The sequence below is a fragment of the Acomys minous genome (genome assembly GCF_964271855.1).
Source record: "Acomys minous genome assembly, chromosome: 8".
Lineage (NCBI taxonomy): Eukaryota > Metazoa > Chordata > Mammalia > Rodentia > Muridae > Acomys > Acomys minous.
In genome coordinates this window covers 120,911,749-120,931,568 of record NC_140489.1, presented here as the reverse complement: position 1 = coordinate 120,931,568, position 19,820 = coordinate 120,911,749, and the positions used below count along the sequence as shown (strand labels likewise).

The 19,820-nt window shown below is 43.8% G+C and overlaps 1 protein-coding gene across 2 annotated transcripts in view; it reads left to right on the top strand.

Annotated features, from left to right (window-relative positions):
* The window catches only part of LHCGR (luteinizing hormone/choriogonadotropin receptor), a 53,792-nt gene extending 42,538 nt beyond the window's left edge, over positions 1-11,254 (top strand). Inside the window, exons 10-11 of one of the 2 annotated variants that reach the window (XM_084791935.1) lie at positions 1,438-1,518; positions 8,266-11,254. In XM_084791935.1, coding sequence (XP_084648061.1) covers positions 1,438-1,518; positions 8,266-9,418 — 1,234 coding nt within the window. In that variant the 3' untranslated portion in view covers positions 9,419-11,254. The remainder of the gene's footprint in view (positions 1-1,437; positions 1,519-8,265) is intronic. The other variant, XM_084791936.1, reaches the window with a different exon arrangement.
* The last annotated feature ends 8,566 nt before the right edge of the window (positions 11,255-19,820 follow it).

Here is a 19,820-nt window from a genome sequence, read left to right as displayed (position 1 = left end):
CTGGCTTAGGGTAAGGCTGGTTCTGGTCACTTCTGTGGTGAAGAGGTCACACTCCTGAAATTACTGACATATGGGTGTTTAATTCAAGACCTTTATTCCAGAAGACAAACAAGACAGCTCTAGGTAGAAAGGGGATGATGGGATTACGACTGTCTGAGCTTGGCATGAGCATCGTCACACACAGGCTGTCCTGGCTGAGCTTGGAAGCCTCCACTGATTCACAAGTCCTTCTGTGACTCTAAAGCCCAGAGAAGCTGTAGAAGTCAATGAAGTTGAAGTTGAGTCTGTGAGATTTTAGTGCAAACTGAGGCACCTAAGGATAATGCACAGGGCTGCCTGGGCAGAGCTTTCTATGACTTTCATGGTAAATGTGAAGATAGAATTATTATCATCCAGTGTTATGATTCGAAGGCCAAGCTCCTGTGAACTGTGGGACTTGTCTCCATACTGACTTCTGTCTAATACTGAGCCGGAACTATCCCCTCCCCCCCCCCCCCCCCCGGCGCCATGCACACACCAATGCACACTCACACGTTGGGCGGGAGAGGATTGCAACGGGGGCAGGGACTCTGTCCACGTTTATAAACATAATAATAACTAGACTAACAAGATGATTTTGTCAATAGAAAGACTATTTTGTCAAATCATTCTGACATCACTCCCCATCTTTCTACATTTGCAAAAATCATTACTACCAGGGCTTGCTTCACTGATGCTGGATAATTACAGCACAGACAAATGTCCACTCTGGGCTGCCTCATCCCTCCATTCTCTTCGGGGAAGGCTGAGGCGCTCACGGCAGCTCCCACACCCTCATTCCTTACCCTGAGCCTCCCTCAGATTGTGTTCCTGTGCATCAGCCTCCTTCTCTCTCCTTGTCCCATCCCCTTTTTCCTAAACCAGACTTCCCAGAGGGAAAGAGAGGAGAGACAGGAACATCAACATAAGCTTTCGCACAAAAGCTGAAGGCCGACAATGCACAACAGCAGCTCACCCAGAGCCCTCACAGAAGGACTTCATGCTACAATTCAAAGCCATGAATGCCAAGTAGTTCATCAAGGCCAATAAGAAGGAGAAGAGTTGGTGAGGAGCAAACTGGAAGACACCACAAAAGGGAGCTTTTAATAAGCATTGAAAACCCATGATTCAATATAACAAATTTACGTGGGTTTTTTTTTTCTTCTCCCTCTCCTCCCGAACCCACACAAAACACTTAGCATTCAGAGGCATTTTCTCTAAGCTGGAGACACAGAGGACAATGCAGGAGGGTTTACGCTCTCCTTGGGAAGCATCTCAGTCAGGACAATGGTGCAGAGCCCACCAAGGGTAGAATACACAGAGAATGTGGATGCCTAAGGCGTAAATAGACATGATCAGGTTAAAGGATCAAAAAGCTCAACGGCTTGTTTTTCTCTTTTTCCACCTCTTCTCTTTCAGACAGAATTTTTCATTTCCCATTTTTGAAAACTTTTCCAAACAATGTGAAAGCACGGCGAGGAACGCGAATAATGAAACGCTGTAAGTATTCACATGCAGACGCTCGGAGAGCCGCGGCTTGTTCTGCGGGCATCTTATTGTTATTTGCTGCGACGATTTTCTTTTGATAAAAGTCTTGGTGAGAGGATGTTTGCAAGGTGTTTTTTCTATAGTTTAAAATGGGAATAATTTTTTTCGTTGTAAATGGCAGCTAGTTGTACATGTTATCTTAGCTGTTTAAAAAAAAAAAAAAGCAAAATGGAAATAAAAAAATCCCTTTAAGAATATCAGGAAGTTGTTCCTGTATACATTAGTGTGTATAAAATTGCAGTTTAATTTTCAGGCATTTGGGTGTCACTAAGGGTTACTCCAAGTGATGGCTCCATCTGAAGTAACTGTCACTAGTCACATGCCACAAAGACAGACTGCATGCATAGCTTCTAAAGGCAGCTATTTCCCTTCGGAGACATTTGGGCCAACCTGACTGCTACACTCCTGAGTGTGGTATTGCTCTCTCACATGTGTGTGTGTTCCTTTATGTGGAGATGCACGCGCATGTGCGCGCATGAGAGGCCTGAGGTCACACCTTGGATGTCATTCATCAGGAGCCATCACTTCACGTTTTTGAGACAGGGTCTCTCTCCCTGAGACCTGGACTCACTGGTTAGCGTAAGCTGAGAGCTGCAGGGCGCTGCCCTTCATCTTCTCTTCCCTAGGCCTGGGGTCTTCACATGGTGCTCGTGCTTGCCCAGCAAGCGTTTGACCAATGGCGCCATCTCCCCAGCCCCTTAGCATTAACCGTAATGCCATCATTAACATACGGTAGGTCTGTTCTATTGACAGATTTCTAACATTTTTTCCTGTTTTAAATGCTGACTGCCCTGGCATTTCACTTACCTGCAACTGTAAAAGAGCATGCCTCAAAAGACAGCCCCCATGTCCCTAAGCCACATTTATTACTATTCCTCCCGTGTGCCCTGAAAGACTACAAAACCAGATGTCCTTCTCAGATACTCTGCAAGTTTCTTCTATTTTCTCTTCTCCTGTCAGTCTCAGGGTGCTGTGGAGGCAATGAGAGGTATGGCCGGGAAGACCTGGGACCTGGGGGGGTATCTCGGGGCTGGAAGTGGCCCTCGGAGTGATGCTCTCACAGCACAGAGTCTGGCGTGCACTTTTGAGGGCAGTAGTTCTGGTCAGCACTTGCACTTTCTGGGACATCACCCTCCTCAAGGAGAGTGGTAGAAATGAGACGACTTTTAGGACCAGTTTGAAGAAGGGCTTCGTCCCAGCCGCCCCCAGGGTGGGTGCCAGCCTGTCTCCCCCTCCCTTCCTTTGAGTTGCCACTATTTACCCTATAATAGTCTCTTCCTCACACATCCCTCTTTGCAGCCACATAGCTTTATACTTATAAGCAGGATTCCACCTCTAAGCACTGTCATTTGTGATGATGAGATGTAACCCACCCTCAGCAGCTGGCATCAGCCCTGCCTTTGAGTTTACTCTGCTAAGAGGCTCCAGAGTCTAGCTCACACAACTCAGACTGCAAGAAAGCAATGCATAATCTAAGCTACTTTGCTCCGGATGGAAACAGTTTATTTCTTTTCTTTTCTTTTCTTCTCTTTCTTTCTTTCTTTCTTTCTTTCTTTCTTTCTTTCTACTAATTTGCATAGCCTAGGTTTTCATCCAACTTATTATATAGACAAAACTTACCTTGAACCTCTGATCCCCTACTTCCAGCTCCTGTATTCTGGGGTTACGGACATGCCCTCTCATATCCAGTTTATTTGGACCTGGGTACTGAACCCAGGGCCCCAGGCATACTAGGTGAGCACTCCGCCAACTGAGTAATGTCACCAGCCCATGAAAGTACTTTTTTGATCATTGCAAAGTGCCACCAGATAGCCATCCCTCAGCCTCACCTGTTCTTCCCAAGAAAACATAGTGTTCTCACCACCTGCCTGACCCCACTATCCTCCTAACCACCTCCCTTCCCCCCCCACACACACACCCCTTCCCCCCCACACACACACCCCTTCCCCCACACACACACACACCCCTTCCCCCCCACACACACCCCTTCCCCCCCACACACACCCCTTCCCCCCCACACACACCCCTTCCCCCCCCACACACACCCCTTCCCCCCACACACACACCCCTTCCCCCCCACACACCCCCCTTCCCCACACACACACCCCTTCCCCCCACACACACACCCCTTCCCCCACACACACACACACCCCTTCCCCCCACACACACCCCTTCCCCCCACACACACCCCTTCCCCCCCCACACACACCCCTTCCCCCCCACACACACCCCTTCCCCCCCACACACACACCCCTTCCCCCACACACACACACACCCCTTCCCCCCCACACACACCCCTTCCCCCACACACACACCCCTTCCCCCCCCACACACACCCCTTCCCCCACACACACACCCTTTCCCCCCCCACACACCCCCCTTCCCCACACACACACCCCTTCCCCCCACACACACACCCCTTCCCCCACACACACACACACCCCTTCCCCCCCACACACACCCCTTCCCCCCCACACACACCCCTTCCCCCCCCACACACACCCCTTCCCCCACACACACACCCCTTCCCCCCCCACACACCCCCCTTCCCCACACACACACCCCTTCCCCCACACACACACCCCTTCCCCCCCACACACACACACCCCTCAACACACACACATTCTTCTTCCTCTCTCAGTTGTCACTGGAGCAGTGATGTGATTTCTCCTGCCTCCTACGCCAGCATTCCTAAGTCCCTGAGGCCATTTGCACTCCCACAGAGCCACCAGAACCAGGCTTTGTGGGTCAGCATGACACTGCCCTTGGGAGCCTCTGCCAGACATATATGCCTGGCAGGGCAAAGGGCCAAGGAGGAAGTGAGGAGAAACATGTTGGACTCCTTATTTATATTTGCCCAGAAATCATGACAGAATTCTTAGACATTGTAAAATAGTGCCCCAAACAGCTGAGATGATTTGAGTGATAAAGCAGAGTAAGAGAAATCAAGGCAACAACGGTTGGAATATTTTTACCTAGTTTTTGTGTTGCTATTTTGTTTGATGCAACTACAGAACCTGCTTGAAGTGCAGACTCCTGGGCTCTGCACCTCCAGAGTTTGGTCTGCATTTTTTTTTTTACAAACACCCTGGTGGTTCATATAATTGATCCACGGCCCACACTTTGGAAATCACTGACTCAAAGATCTCTGAGCTAAGGATATGAAGGCCAAATCCTGACACTGTTCCCACAAAGGAGCTTGGGACTGTCCCTACCTTCTTTAATCTTGGTTCCCTTTCTAACAATGCATGGGATTCAATCTGTTGATCTATAACAGCCAGGTATGGTAGTGCACACCTTTAATCCCAGCACTTAGGAGCCCGAGGCAGGCAGGTCTCTGTGAGTTTGAGGTCAGCTTGGTCTACAAAGTGAGAGCCAGGACAGGCAGGGCTGTTCCACAGAAAAACCCTGTCTCAAAAACAAAAGCAAACCAGTCAAACAAACAAGAGACCAGATGACCCATGAGCACCAATATTAAGGATTGGTTTCCGTAATTGTTCTTTATAATCATCTTCTCCTGGAAAACTAACAGTATATAATTACATTGATGTCTATTACGTAAAAACTAATTGTATTGCTTTAAAGTTATTTAATAATAACACATATAAGGATCCTATGCTGTCCTTTGTGTGGCCACAGCCCTTCCCAGATCCGAATCCATTTCTAGTTTTGCACATCTTTTTTTTTTTAATCTATGTTTTCCCTTTAGTACTGAATGCCTCAACTATTTTCTCTTATCAACTCAGTGAATTCGGTACAACTTCCATGCGTAGAACATGAATTACATTTTAATTACTACTTCGGGAATTTTATACAATGTATTTTGATATTTACCCTCACACTTCCCCAGATCTTCCTAGTTCTTCACTCTCTCCCCACTCCTAACTTCATGCCCTCTTTTTTAAATAACACTGAGTCCAATATGCTCCGCCCACACATGCGTAAGTGCGGGGCTGCCCACTGGAAGCATGAGCGGCCTCCCAGGAGTCGCACTCTTAAAGCAGGAGTCCAGGCTTGTGAGCCTCTCTGCACTGCCCACTGAAAGGGTGACCTTTGACCTTGTGCAGGTCTTTTGCAAGCAGCCACGGCACTGTGAGTTCATGAACGCAGCCATGCTGCTCTGGTTCTCCCCAGTTCTGGCTCTCACAACCTTTCCACCCCGTCTTCCATGATGACTCCTGAGTCTTGGGGGTGGAGGTGGAGAGATGAACTTTTTATGGCTTACACTTATTCTCTGACCTTTGACCAATTGTAAGTTTCTGTGTTAATCACCGTTCACCGCACAAAGCAACTTCTTTGATGAAGACTGACAGCTTCACTAATCTATGGGAATAGAGATTGAATTTAAAAGGCAGTCTGGTAGCATGTCCACTTAGAAAAGGTGGAAAAGAGAGTAAGTTCACTCCTGCAACTCCACAATGGTAAGTTCATAGCCAGATTTACAGTACCAGGCATGCATGTTGTCATGTAGAGTGTACCTTAAATTCACTCAGAAGTTGGTTCTCCCTATAGCATTTGACCCACTATTTCATCCATGGGTGTATCTTCCCATACAGGTCATTATATATATTATAAGGTTCACAGGGTTCACAGATGAGTGAGACTATTAATGATTTGTTTTTCCCTATCAGCCTACATAGCACATTCCTGTACTATGAAAGCTGGCCAGTCCTCAGAAAGCTAACCTCATACTTCATGCCAAGGAAAAGATACATTTAATGAGAGAAACTCTGTGATGAAATACATACTTAATTGGTCTTTATAGAAAAATTATACCCATTTCTCCAACTCCCCAAATGATCATATTATGAACAAAGTCAAACTCACTGAGTCCATATCCATCATCAAATAGATGCTGTGTCCCCACGCCCTACCAAGCCCGTCCAGAGCCAGGCTGTCCCTACGCCCTACCAAGCCCATCCAGAGCCAGGCTGTCCCTACGCCCTACCAAGCCTGTCTAGAACCAGGCTGTCCCCACGCCCTACTAACCCCATCCAGAACCAGGCTTTCCTAGTCTAGATTTATTCCTTCACAAAGACTGAATGGAACCAAAACTCTGCTAGACAGCATGACTTCAGAAATAAGATCTTGATCTTGCTAAAGTTCTTGTCTTAGAAGCATGAATACCTGAGTTGATTCCCAGAACCCACATTTCAAAACAACAACAAGAAAACTGCCAGATGTAGCCATGTAAGCTTTGCAGTCCCAGTACTAGAGAGTCAGAGATGGGCCAGCCAGCCTTGCCTACTTGGTAAGCCTCAGGCCAATGAAAGATACCATCTCAAAAAGGAAAGGTAGATATTTGCCTGAGGAATGAAGAATAGCATCCATGGTTCTCCTCTGTCCTACACACACACACACACACACACACACACACACACACACACACACACATACACACACACACACACACACACACATACACACACATGCACACACAGACACACATACACACACATGTACACACACACATGCACACACACACACACACACACACACACACACACACACACACACACCAAAATTAAGAGTCAGCAAAACATACCTATAATCCAACACTTAGGAGATGATAAGATCGAGAGCTTAAGGCCAGCCTTGACTATGTAACAAGTTTAAGCCCAGCCTGGGCTACATGGAATCCTGTCTCAAAAACTAAGATAATATTAAACAAGATAACCACTCTTCATTACTTATTGGCAACTAAGTACAACTCCAGCAGAGAAAAAGGATAATAAAGTCTTTGGTGAATAGAATCAAGAATGCTTTTCCTGAGAAACTTGTCTTCCAGGATGACGGAGAATTTAACAGAGAGATCAGACTAGAAAAAGCATTTCCAGAAGTAGGCAGATCAGCCAAGCAAAGGCTTTAGGCTCATCAAAAGGAGTGTGGATTTCACCCCATAAGGTGATGGGGACATGGAGAAGGGTTGAGTTGCATAAGTAGAATTCAGAATTCTGTTTAGGACGGACCATTGCAGGAGGCTGGAATGGGAAAGAACTAAAACTAGATAAAGGCTGTCAAGAAAAAAATCAATAGACGTGCCTATAAGAGAGAGAGAGTGGATGTGAGTCCAGCGTTGCAGTGGGCGGGGCACTTCATGGGGAATGGACCTGTACCCTAAGGGGTACTGGGGCTCATCCTTCTTTCTGTTGTCCCTGTCTATCTTCCTGAATTTCTACTGTCAGCTGTTCTTTGCTGGTTCCCATTTGGAACACTGGATAGCTGGGAACATCAGTGCAATCAAGTCCCCACTAGCTGAGGATTTCTAATGCTGCAAACCATGCAATTCCACTGTGTGCTACTACAAACAGCTTGGTAGCAATTCGGTTAGCAACTAAATGAGACAAATAGCTAAGAAAACGCCAAGAAAGGATTCTTTTAAACTTAGCGTGTATATATTATGTCTCTAAACTTGTTTTCCAAAGAAAACCATCACTTGTAAACAGCTTCATTAAGTCTTTGCATCAGTGTGTTACATAGATATATATTACAGCATATAGATGGCTTTCCATTTTCTTTTGAAAGAATTCCATCAAGTGAGATAGTGTAATCAATAAATGTAAGGCCAAGACCATGGTAGCTTTGTTTTCTTTTGTTTCTTAGGATTTAAAAGCCCACTAAGGATGATTCGAGAATTTCTTTTAATACTCTGAATCATAGCAACGTCGTGTTTCCCTTAAATCAATGTTTGTCTTGCAGTTATTCCGCCATCTTTGAGGAGAGTGAACTCAGTGGCTGGGATTACGATTACGGCTTCTGCTCACCCAAGACACTCCAGTGTGCTCCTGAGCCAGATGCTTTTAATCCCTGTGAGGACATTATGGGCTATGCCTTCCTCAGGGTCCTGATTTGGCTGATTAACATCCTAGCCATCCTTGGCAACTTGACGGTCCTCTTTGTTCTCCTGACGAGCCGTTACAAACTGACTGTGCCCCGTTTCCTCATGTGTAACCTCTCCTTTGCAGACTTTTGCATGGGGCTCTATCTGCTGCTCATCGCCTCAGTGGATTCCCAAACAAAAGGCCAGTATTATAACCATGCCATAGACTGGCAAACAGGGAGTGGCTGCAGTGCAGCTGGCTTCTTCACTGTGTTCGCAAGTGAGCTTTCTGTTTACACCCTTACGGTCATCACTCTCGAACGGTGGCACACCATCACCTATGCTGTTCAGCTGGACCAGAAGCTGCGCCTGAGACATGCCATCCCAATTATGCTCGGAGGATGGCTCTTTTCCACTCTGATTGCCACATTGCCCCTGGTGGGCGTCAGCAACTACATGAAAGTCAGCATCTGCCTCCCCATGGATGTAGAATCCACTCTCTCCCAAGTCTACATCTTATCCATCTTGATCCTCAATGTGGTGGCCTTCATTATCATCTGTGCTTGCTACATTAGGATATACTTTGCGGTTCAAAATCCAGGCCTGACAGCTACTAACAAGGATACAAAAATTGCTAAGAAGATGGCAGTCCTCATCTTCACAGACTTCACGTGCATGGCACCGATCTCCTTTTTTGCCATCTCGGCTGCCTTCAAAGTACCCCTTATCACCGTCACCAACTCTAAAGTTTTGCTGGTCCTTTTTTATCCTGTCAATTCTTGTGCCAATCCATTTCTCTATGCAATTTTCACCAAGGCATTTCAAAGGGATTTCTTTCTGTTGCTGAGCAAATTTGGATGCTGTAAACACCGGGCTGAACTTTACAGAAGGAAGGGATTTTCTGTGTATACCTCCAACTGCAAAGATGGCTTCCCAGGATCGAGTAAGCCTTTCCAGGCTGCCCTGACGCTGTCTACACTGCACTGTCAACATCCCACTGTCCTAGACAAGACTCATCACCAAGAGTGCTAATGCAGTAACTGCATTACTGAATTGTACTTAAATATGTAGACAAAAAAAAAGTCTATCTGACTTATTTACCTTAATATAATGGTTTTAGAGAAGTATTTCTTCTTGGGCACTTTAGGAGAATGGTACCTGGCTCAGAGGGTGGCCCATGACACAGTGCTCATGGGAAATGGGCAGTGGGAACTGCCTCTGAAACTTGATGACATAATTTCAGGAGGGTTTAGAAATTTTTGTGATAATTTAGACAGAGTAATTTTGCTTATGAATCTAAAATTAAGGAATTTTAAGTTGTCATTTTGCATGTCTCTGATCTTTCTCACTCCAATCTTGTGATTTTTTGTTGTAAGCTCCAAATGTGTCAGTTCATAACAGATTGGAAATATAAAAGTGATCTTTGTCCTCAGATAGTTAAATAAATATATTCAGGAGATGCTCTGAGCAGTGTGGTGGCTGTTGGCCTCGGATGGTAAACAACAGTCCCTCAGATGCTCTGCGCAGTGTGGTGGTTGTTGGCCTCGGATGGCAATCGGCAGTCCCTCAGATGCTCTGCGCAGTGTGGTGGTTGTTGGCCTAGGATGATAAACAGCAGTCCCTCAGCCATATTCCAAGTTCTTCACACAGCTGACTAGCAATGGGCAGCACAGATGCACTGATGACAGCTCTGTTCTAGAGACTCCTGGTCCCCATCTACGTCCTATTCACTTAGCCTTCTGTCTGAAGGCACATTTCTGCATACTTGTTTGGCTTGCAGAACACGAACAGCTTGTGGGCAGGAACCCATCTCATCCCATGTTGTTTCCTTATCTCCTACCTCAGCACCTTGGAAAATGGCACACAACACCCATGCACAGTTGAACTCACTAGATCTATACTGGAAAAATGTTTCTAGGACCTTTGCAATATCTAAATGTTGATAATGACTAACATTTTCCCATTACATCACATTATTTCCTTTACAGTTTATCAAAAAATGTATCTAATATTTGTCTGAAACATTTTATACATATTACAATTGACCCTTAAGGACAGCCAGACTATGGATCTAATTGCAGCGCTTTTGTTTGCTCCTTTGACCTTTTTATTGAAAGTTCATTATACACCCAACATCTTGGTAATTGTCTTATGTAATCTCACCAACCAAATCTTCATAAAGCTCTACAGTGCAGATAGCATGAATCTTATAGTAGAGAAAAATCTAGTATCCTTTTTGAAAATACTGAAAACTAGTGAAGATTCAAGTCAGAAGATGCTATCTCAAAGCCCTCCCTCAAAGCCTAGCCTCTTAATGATTCCTACATTGGAAAATCATGGTTTTCCAAGAGTTACTTTGGGTTGTAATACACCAAAAAATAAAATACATTGATAGATGGACAGACAAGTTATAATTGGATATAGGTAGGTTTTGTTATCTAAAAGTTTATATGCATTCAAACTTCCTTAAATTTTCCCAATGTCTTATTATGAACATTTTCAAATGTATAGAAATATTGAAGGAACTATGCAGTGAACACCATGCATCACCACCATTTACAGCCAGCAATATTTTACTATAGTGACTTCCATGCATTTCTATGCAATCGTCTGTTATTTATCTGTCCATCAATGTGTCTTATATTTTGATATTTTAAAGAAATTTGCAGACATCATTCTCTACACTCCCATGTATATAAACGTCAGTGCTTTTAGTCACTAGAGTATAATATGCAATGTTGGTTTACATTTTAGGTATAATTAACATTGAGAGAAATGGACAAATCTTGAGTGTGCCACTTGAGTTTTGAGAATGACACCCACCTGTGTGACCCACTCTTCTGTCAGGATTCAATACACTGCTACCATTAGAGTTCATCATCCCTGTTGCAGAGATGATGGTGGCTGGACACTCTCCACAGATTGGTAGTTCCTGCCCTAGACATCTTATAGGTGCTAGACATCATGTAAGCATGGTTGTATGTGCTTTCTTACAAGGATTCTGGGACACAGTATCACATTCTAACTCTCTATACACTTAATTGCTTGAGTCCATTCATTCCTTTTTGTTGGTGATTAATATTCTACCACATTAGTGTTAAAAACTCTTGTCCTGCAAAGAGCTGTCTTGGCTAATCTTGGCTATTTCCAGTTTTAAACTCCCTGTGAGCATTTTATTAAATGAATGCCTAGTCATAACTAGACTCTACACAGTTAGTTTGCTTTCAATTCGTAAGTCACTATGCAAAAAGAGCCGAAGGGGATTGTAAGACTTCTTTATAAAAGTCTCTCCTGTGTTTCCATGTACGGCCTTTGTGCTCCATACATAACAAGTGACTAAGCTCACCCTAGAGTCTGTCTCAGCAATACAGCAGAATACCAACTCATCACTCTGCTGTGTGACTAATTCATATTCTCTCATAAATCCCAGGAACAAAACAACTTAGTCAGAAAAAAAGTAAAATAAGGGGATTTAAACCCATCCTTGGAAATAAACTCTTAAGCAAGCACGCACTCAAATAGTTTGAGCCCAAAAAACTCATAGTACACTCTGAAAGCAGTCCGTGGCCTCACACACTATACTTAAGATCAATACATGAAGCCATAGCTTTGTCTCTCCCATTCTCACACGCTGCTGCCACCCATAAGCTCTATGCTTGAATTGTCCTCCAACCCAGTTCTCTATTTTGTATCCTGAGTGCCACGGGTGCATCTCAGGATGCTCCCCGCTTACTCCTGATGCCGTAGCTACCTAATTTATTCATCTCCAATCTTTTCCAAGTCCTAACTGTCATAGATGCCACTGATGAACATTCTTGAAATCCTGCACCGTTTAACTACATGCCAGAGCAGAACTCCCAAGCCACTCATCTGTGCCTGGAAAACGTATGTGCCTACTCCTAGGCTAGCACTTGGAGAACTGTGGCATCTGTCCTTGGATCTGCTTGTCCTTTCTTCATGAAGCAAACTAGCTGATCACTCTTCCCTAAGCCATTCCCTTCCATGCTGAATGGAACACCATTCCATGCTGAAGTCCATGGCATTGTTACATCACAGGTTTGTCTATTTCATCAGCTGCTCTTGGATGCGCTACGGCTGTGACACCTCCTGTGTGTGAAATAAGTGACATAATGAGTACGTAACCCACAATGTCTCTGTCTAAAGACTTCTTCAGCCTGCATGCATGTCTGTGTGCCACACGTGTGTGTATACTGCATGCATGCCTGGTACCCACAGAGGCCAGAAGAGGGTGTCAGGTCCCCTAGAACTGAAACTACAGATAGTGTGAGTGCTACAGTTCAAACCCTGGTCCTCTGAAAGAGCAGCCAGTGCTCCTAACCACTGAGCTATCATTGCATTTCCTACAGGCCTCTTGAGCGTTCTGTGCCACTCCGTCCCCTCCCCCCTCCGCTGCGTACTATCTACACAATCCATCCTCATTTCACCTGTGTTACAAAGATAAGCTACTTTCTTTTAACATCTCCATCTTTCAGGCTGGCTCTTTTTCATAACTAAAATATAAAACTGCCTGTGTTAAGAAGTATTTCATATATGAAATGTCTAGAATGTGTGCTACTATCCTGTATAATGTACCATGGCTAAATCACAAAGTCAGACACTTAATGAATTTATATCTCTTTCTTGTATTTTTTTTTCTATTTAGATATTGTTACAAATGAATTGCAAAATGGCTTCAAAAGATTAATCAATGTGGAATAAGTCATCTAAAAAGTTATAAAAATCACTTTTTAAAAAATTAATATTTTGTTCTCAGCTTACTACATTTGTTATAAAGGGCTTGGGTTTTTTGTTTTGTTTTGTTGGGAGGTTTTTTTTTGGTTTTTTTGTTTTTGGTTTTGGTTTTTAAAGACAAGTTGTTATCCTAGACTCACTCTATAGGCCAGGTTGGCCTCAAATCCTCTCCAAGTGCTGTGATTACAGGCATGCACCACTGTGCCTAGCTAGTTTTACTTTTCTTAACATACTAAGTCTAAATATACATTAAGAACCTTTATCACAAAGTGTTTCCATGACTAGGCTTCATATGAGAAGTAATCTTCTCTGGGCTGCAGCGATGGCTCGGTTGATAAAGTGCTTGCCACCTAAAAGGAGACCTGGGCTCAGAACTCCAGCACCCCATAAAAGCAGGGGCATCACTGAGCCTCTAAAGTCCCAGCAATGAGCATCTGCAGTCCCAGCACTGACTGGGAGATGTGGACAGAGACAGTCAGGTCTCTGCAGCTCATTGGTCAGCCAGTCTAGCAGAATCAGTGAGCTCCAGCTTCAGTGAGAGACTTCATCTAAAAGTTAAGGTGAGCGTGATCAAGGAAGATCCTCAATGCTTATCTGCTTCCACATTCAGGCACCTGCATGAGGCACACATATCTGTACGTGCATACACACACACACACACACACACACACACTCTTCATATACCACATAGACACACAAAAAAAAATTCCTTCAAAATGCATAATCAATTACCCACAGTCAACCACTGAAAATATATTTTAAAACCTCTAGAAATAAGCAACTGGACACATTTTTGGTTGACACTTTCCCCCATGGTGAAGTGAAATCCCAGACTATCACAATCACGTGAGAACTGAATCATGATTTTGGTTAGGATATCTACACTGTACTGCCATTTAACAACCAACTTGTTAGTTTCTCTGTCACAAAATCACATTCAAATAACCTTTGTTTTACTTAATGGCACGACAAAGTACAACAATGGCGATGCAAAGGAGGCTCTCACACAGAACAACAGACTCGCACTTCGGCCGTGTAGCACAAAACATATACAGAGAAAGGCAAGTGCGTGCAGAACCTGGCACTGGGGTCTTGAGATGCACTGCCCCTGAGTAAGGACGGGTTACTGCATTTCCTATTATTAGTCTCCCCTATGAGCTATACTATAGGTCCCCTACTTGCACTTTAGGTTTTCAATTATAAATCAGTGTTCCTAGTTCACCTGGAGAACATTTGTGTGGAAACAGTATACCATTAACCTGTTAGAATATGAGTTAAAATAAAGTCCCTGGCTAAATTCCCTGATTACTACTGTAACTAGCTGTTGCTGTTCCCCCCCAGGACTTAGATGACAAACACTGATGAACTCTGTGCTCTGTGCAGTCTGTGCTGTGGCGGGGACTTTTTGCATGTCCTCAGCACTGACCGAGGTCCTCTGTACATTGAATAAAACAAGCAAAAGACGAGGACCAGGCAAGGTCAGTTACTCAGTCCCTAAGAGACTAATTCTGTGCAATTTCAACAAGGTCTTGGCTTGCATGGGAGTCGAAAGTACATTTAGTAGCACTAACAGAAGTGAGCAGGAGAAAAGGTTATGAAGTTCTCAAAGTATGCTCACACCGACTTAGGACATATGATACTCTCACAGACATCCGACACAGCAAACTCTATCCTCACGATGGACACTTTCCCCATCTATAAAACGGTATATGACAACATCTATTAAGGTTCTTTCTATGGGCTGAAAAACTTACATTTTGGTGCTTTACTACAAAATGCAGAAATACATACATTGCATATGTGGTATAGAGACTTAAAGGGGGATTAAGAGAACGGGGAAGATTGAGATTGGAGGTGGAGATGGAAGGGTAGGGAAAAGGAGGGAATGTCAGAAGGGATGACTAACAGTAACAACCTTTGGAAAAAGTCACAGGAAGCCGGGCATGGTGGCGCACACCTTTAATCCCAGCACTCGGGAGGCAGAGGTAAGTGGATCTCTGTGAGCTCAAGGCCAGCCTGGTCTACAAAGAGAGTCCAGACCAACCAAAGCTACACAGAGAAACCCTGTCTCAGAAAAAAGAAAAAGTCACATGGAAGTTTACTGCTGTAGAAGCTTCCTAAAGTACATACATACACACATATAAAAAGGGTCTGAATGGGGTTACCCTATCACAGGGTAACCATTGTCCTTCCTGGGCACCATACTAGCAAAGAAAAATCCAAGTGTCAGGAATGAATCGCCTCTTTTGTAGTCATAGGTCAGTAAGGGCCCACAGGCCCCAAAGTATCACAGACTATTGTCAAAACTTTTGCTGACCCTCCAGAACATGGCAGTAATACTCTATTGCTAAAGTCACCACACACTTGAGACAGAACATTTCCATCAAGCTGATCCTGGCCTGGAAGCTTCAACTACTGGCTAGCCTTCAGAGTGATGGGAGGTGCTATACTCACTACTACAAGAGAAAAGTAACCATCAGTCTTACCCAGATGTGGAGCCTGGGAACTACACCAGCACCCAACCTGGCAAAACACTCCCAGTGGCACAAATGTAATGGGAGTAACAAATTCCTTAAGGCCTACTCCACAAGCTGAAACCCACTACTAGGGCCAGGAACCTGTAGGTAGACAGTGATAGGTCTAGGCGAGAAGCCACTACCACATACTATTAAGCCAACTTATCTTTATGCTCAGAGATTAACCCATCTCCCCCCTCATCAGAGAAGGTTCTATTTGCAGTAGGTGGCAATGGACACAGAGGCGCACAATGAGTCAAGGTGCAGAGAATAAGAGACTACAGAGTGCATGGCCACAAGTGGGACAACATCTGTATGACACATCATCCTCCCGAGGCTTAGGGGTCATTGTGGGTGAGGGGACACAAAGACTGTATGAGCCAGGTGATGGATGGCTACAAGGAAACAATATTTTCCTGGCATGGCAGAGTAGCTGCGCATGTGAACTGTGGCAGATGTGACAGCATGCACAAGACACGTGCAAGCCAGGCAAAATGCCAGCACAGAGAGGAGCAGTGGGCATGAAGCTCCTCCCCAGTCAAGGAAGCATTGGCCACCGACAGCTTCTGAGGCAGGGAGAGTGAGTTTTCTTAGCGTCTGGCCCCTTCCTAGGTTGACCATGCTCCAGTAGAAGGCCACACAGCCAAGAATAGACAAGCAGCACAAATTGGATTAGTGAACCTAAAAATAAGAAGAGAACACAAAGTTGAGTGGGTAGGGAAGGGAGATAGCTTTGGAATTGGGGAGGGGAGTGAAAATTATCCAAACTAGGCAAAGAATGAAAAATAAACAGTAAACAGCAAGCAGTAAGACACCCAGTCAAATTGTAATGAAATGGGGCTTAATGAGTAGCTGTCCTTGAGGGTAGATGAAAATTTAACTCATGATATCTTAAACATTTTTAGAATTTTTAGAATTTTAATTTAAATTTAATTTAAATTTAGAATTCCATACAGTATATTTTTATCATATTCTTTCTTGTCTCTCAACACTTACTCACCCAACTTCAGTTTCTCTCTCTCTCTCTCTCTCTCTCTCTCTCTCTCTCTCTCTCTCTCTCTCTCCCTCCTTCCCTCCCCCCCCTCTCTCTCCCTTCCCCCAAAACAAAAGAAAAAGTAGACATTAAAAGCATGGGCATCCATTTTGTGTTACTCAGCTACTCCTGAGCATGGGGCTGACCCAAGAATGTAATTGATATACCCAATGTCTCTCCATTGAAGAAAACTGATTTCCCCTCTCGCAGCATATATCAACTATAAATAACGCCTTGATTAAGGGAGGGACTCTGTGCCCACTTCCCTTCTCAGTGCTGGAATTCTTCCTGTTTTGAGCTTCTGTGGGTCTTGTGTGCTGTCAGAGTGTCTGTGACTCTGTATGTGTATCCGTCCTGTTGTATCTAGACCACATTGTTTCCTTGGAGTTATATACGACCTCTAGCTCCTTTCTTTCTTTCTTTCTTTCTTTCTTTCTTTTTTTTTTTTTTTTTTTTTTTTTTTTTTTTTTTTTTTTTTTTTTTTTTTTTTGAGATGGCTTCGCTGTGTAACAGCCCTATCTGGCTGTCTTGGAACCCACTCTGAAGACCAGGTTGGCCTCGAACTCACAGAGATCCACCTGCTTCTGCCTACCAAGTACTAGGATTAAAAACATGAGCCACCATGCCCATATTCTACCTCCAGCTCTTAAGATTTTCTGCCTCCCTTTGGATTCCTGAGCCTTTGAGAGGAGGGGTATGAAAAAGATGCCTCATTCAGAGCTGAACACTCCGAAGTCTCTCATTCTCTGTACATTTTCCAGTTGTGGGCCACTGTGTTAATTACCTTCTACTGTAAGAAGGAACCTCTCTGATAAGAGTTGAGGGCTACACCAATGTGTCATTAGGAGTGGCTTTATTGCTGTATTCATTTAGCAGAATAATAGCATTAGGTTTTTCCCCTTGGCCCAGGCCCTATCTACTCTGAGGTTCTTGGCCTCATTAACAGTAACAAGTATGGGCTCCATCTAATGGAGTGGGCCTTAAATCCAATTTAAAAAGTAGTTTGCTACTATCATAACATTTGTGGCACTACTGCACCAGTGGACATGTCCTGTAGGCAGGTCATTATTATAGCTAGCAGGGTTTGTAGCTGGATGAGAGTGATGATTGCTTCTACAAGATCCAGCTATACCACTCTTAGGAACATCCCCAAAGGACCCTACATCTTCATCTTCTAACAAAAGATACCTGCTCATCTGTGGTCATTGCTGCTCTATCCATAATAGCCAGAAACTGGAAATAATGAAGATGTTTAGCAACTGATGAATGAATACTAGAAATATGGCACTTTTACTCAATGCAATGTTATACAGCTTTTAAGAAAAATGAAATTATGTATGCTGTATAAATTTTTTTAATTTAATATTCACATATAAGAGAAAACATGCAACATTTGTCTTTCTGGGTCTGGGTTACCTCACTCAGGAAAATTGATTCTAGTTGCACTCATTTACCAGCAAATTTCATAATTTCATCCTTACAATAATTTTTTTTTTTTTGGTTTTTCAAGACAGGGTTTCTCTGTGTAGCCTTGGCTGTCCTAGACTCACTTTGTAGACCAAGCTTGCCTCAAACTCATAGTAATCCACCTGCCTCTGCCTCCCGAGCGCTGGGAATTAAAGGCCTGTGCCACCACACCCCACTACAATAAAGTTTTAATAATTAATTTAAAAGAAGGTTGATTTGAATATAGAATGGTGATAATTAAAGTTGGAAAAGGCAGCAGTAGGGGTGGAAGACAGAAGGCTGTATTTGATTGATGCATGCTATAAATGTGCATTAAAAACTCCTACCAAACCATGTTAACATTATTAATGAATAGAACGTTAATCAAAAATAAGAGAAAAGAAAAATCATGAATAAACTTCTTGAGAATGAATCCTATAAATAAAATATCACATCCACACTAAACAATAAAGCCATGAACATCAGTATGACAGCTAGTTCTTATGTCAACTTGGTACATGGTAAGATTCATGTGGGAGGGCAACCTCACCTGAGGAAATACATGAGGCTGTAGGCAGGCAAGTCCATAGGATAGTTTTTCAATTAGTGACTGATGGGGTGGATGGGGTGGATCCCTATTGTGGATGAAGATACCCTTGGTCTGGTGGTCCCAGGCTCTATAAGAAAGCAGGCTGAGCCAGGCATGAGGAACAAGCCAGTAGGCAGCACCCCTCCATGGCCTCTGCATCAGCTCCTGCCTCCGGGTTCCTGCCTTGGCTGTCGTCAGTGATGAACTGTGATGTGGAAGCATAAGCAATGTAGTCCATTTCTTCCCCAACTGGCTTTTAATCATGGTATCATAACACAGTGGTAGAAACCTAACCACACCACTCAGCATGTTTCAAAAAAAAAATGTTAACCCAATCTGGAGAGACAGCTCAGCAGCTAAACACACTGCTTGCTCTTCTAGAGGGCCCAGAAATCAATTCCCAGCACCCACATGGCTGTGAAACACTGCACATAGGTCCAGATTCAGGGGATCTGGTGCTGTCTTCTGGCCTTTATGGGCACTGCACACATGTTACGCACAGACATACATTCAGGCAAAATAGCCATACATATAAAATTATAAATAAATCTTATTTTTAGAAAAGTGTACAAAGTGAATCTTTGTGAGCCAAAATTATATAATTTTTTATTTAAACAGCACAGAGTCAAATAGATAATGCAGAAGGCCATCTGCTGAAGGCAAGTGTGATTTCTGACATCTTTTGCTGCACTTGTGCTATATTTGTGTCCATGGACATTCAAAGAGAGAATTCATTTTCGAAATGTGTTTCACAGTGTGGATCATGGCCGAAAGCCCTGAAAGCCACTGAGTCAAATAACTCCACAAGAGCTGGGGTTTTAAAACAGCATCCTCTGAGGTGGTGAGTGAGGACCTGACTCAAAATAACCTGGGGAACTCTTATTTCCTTCTGGGATCACCCCAAACCTACCAACCATTAAATCAGCACAAGGAGAGAATGAGTTTGCACTCTGTTCTGTAGCTTAATTTTACATTGATTTTGTTTGCATTTTTAAAAGATAGAGAGTTGAGGGCATATAGGTGGGGCTTTGGTGACTTTTCTCATCACTACATGCATCGCCTATGGTACTGTCACAACTGTGCAATAGTGCTTTGTAA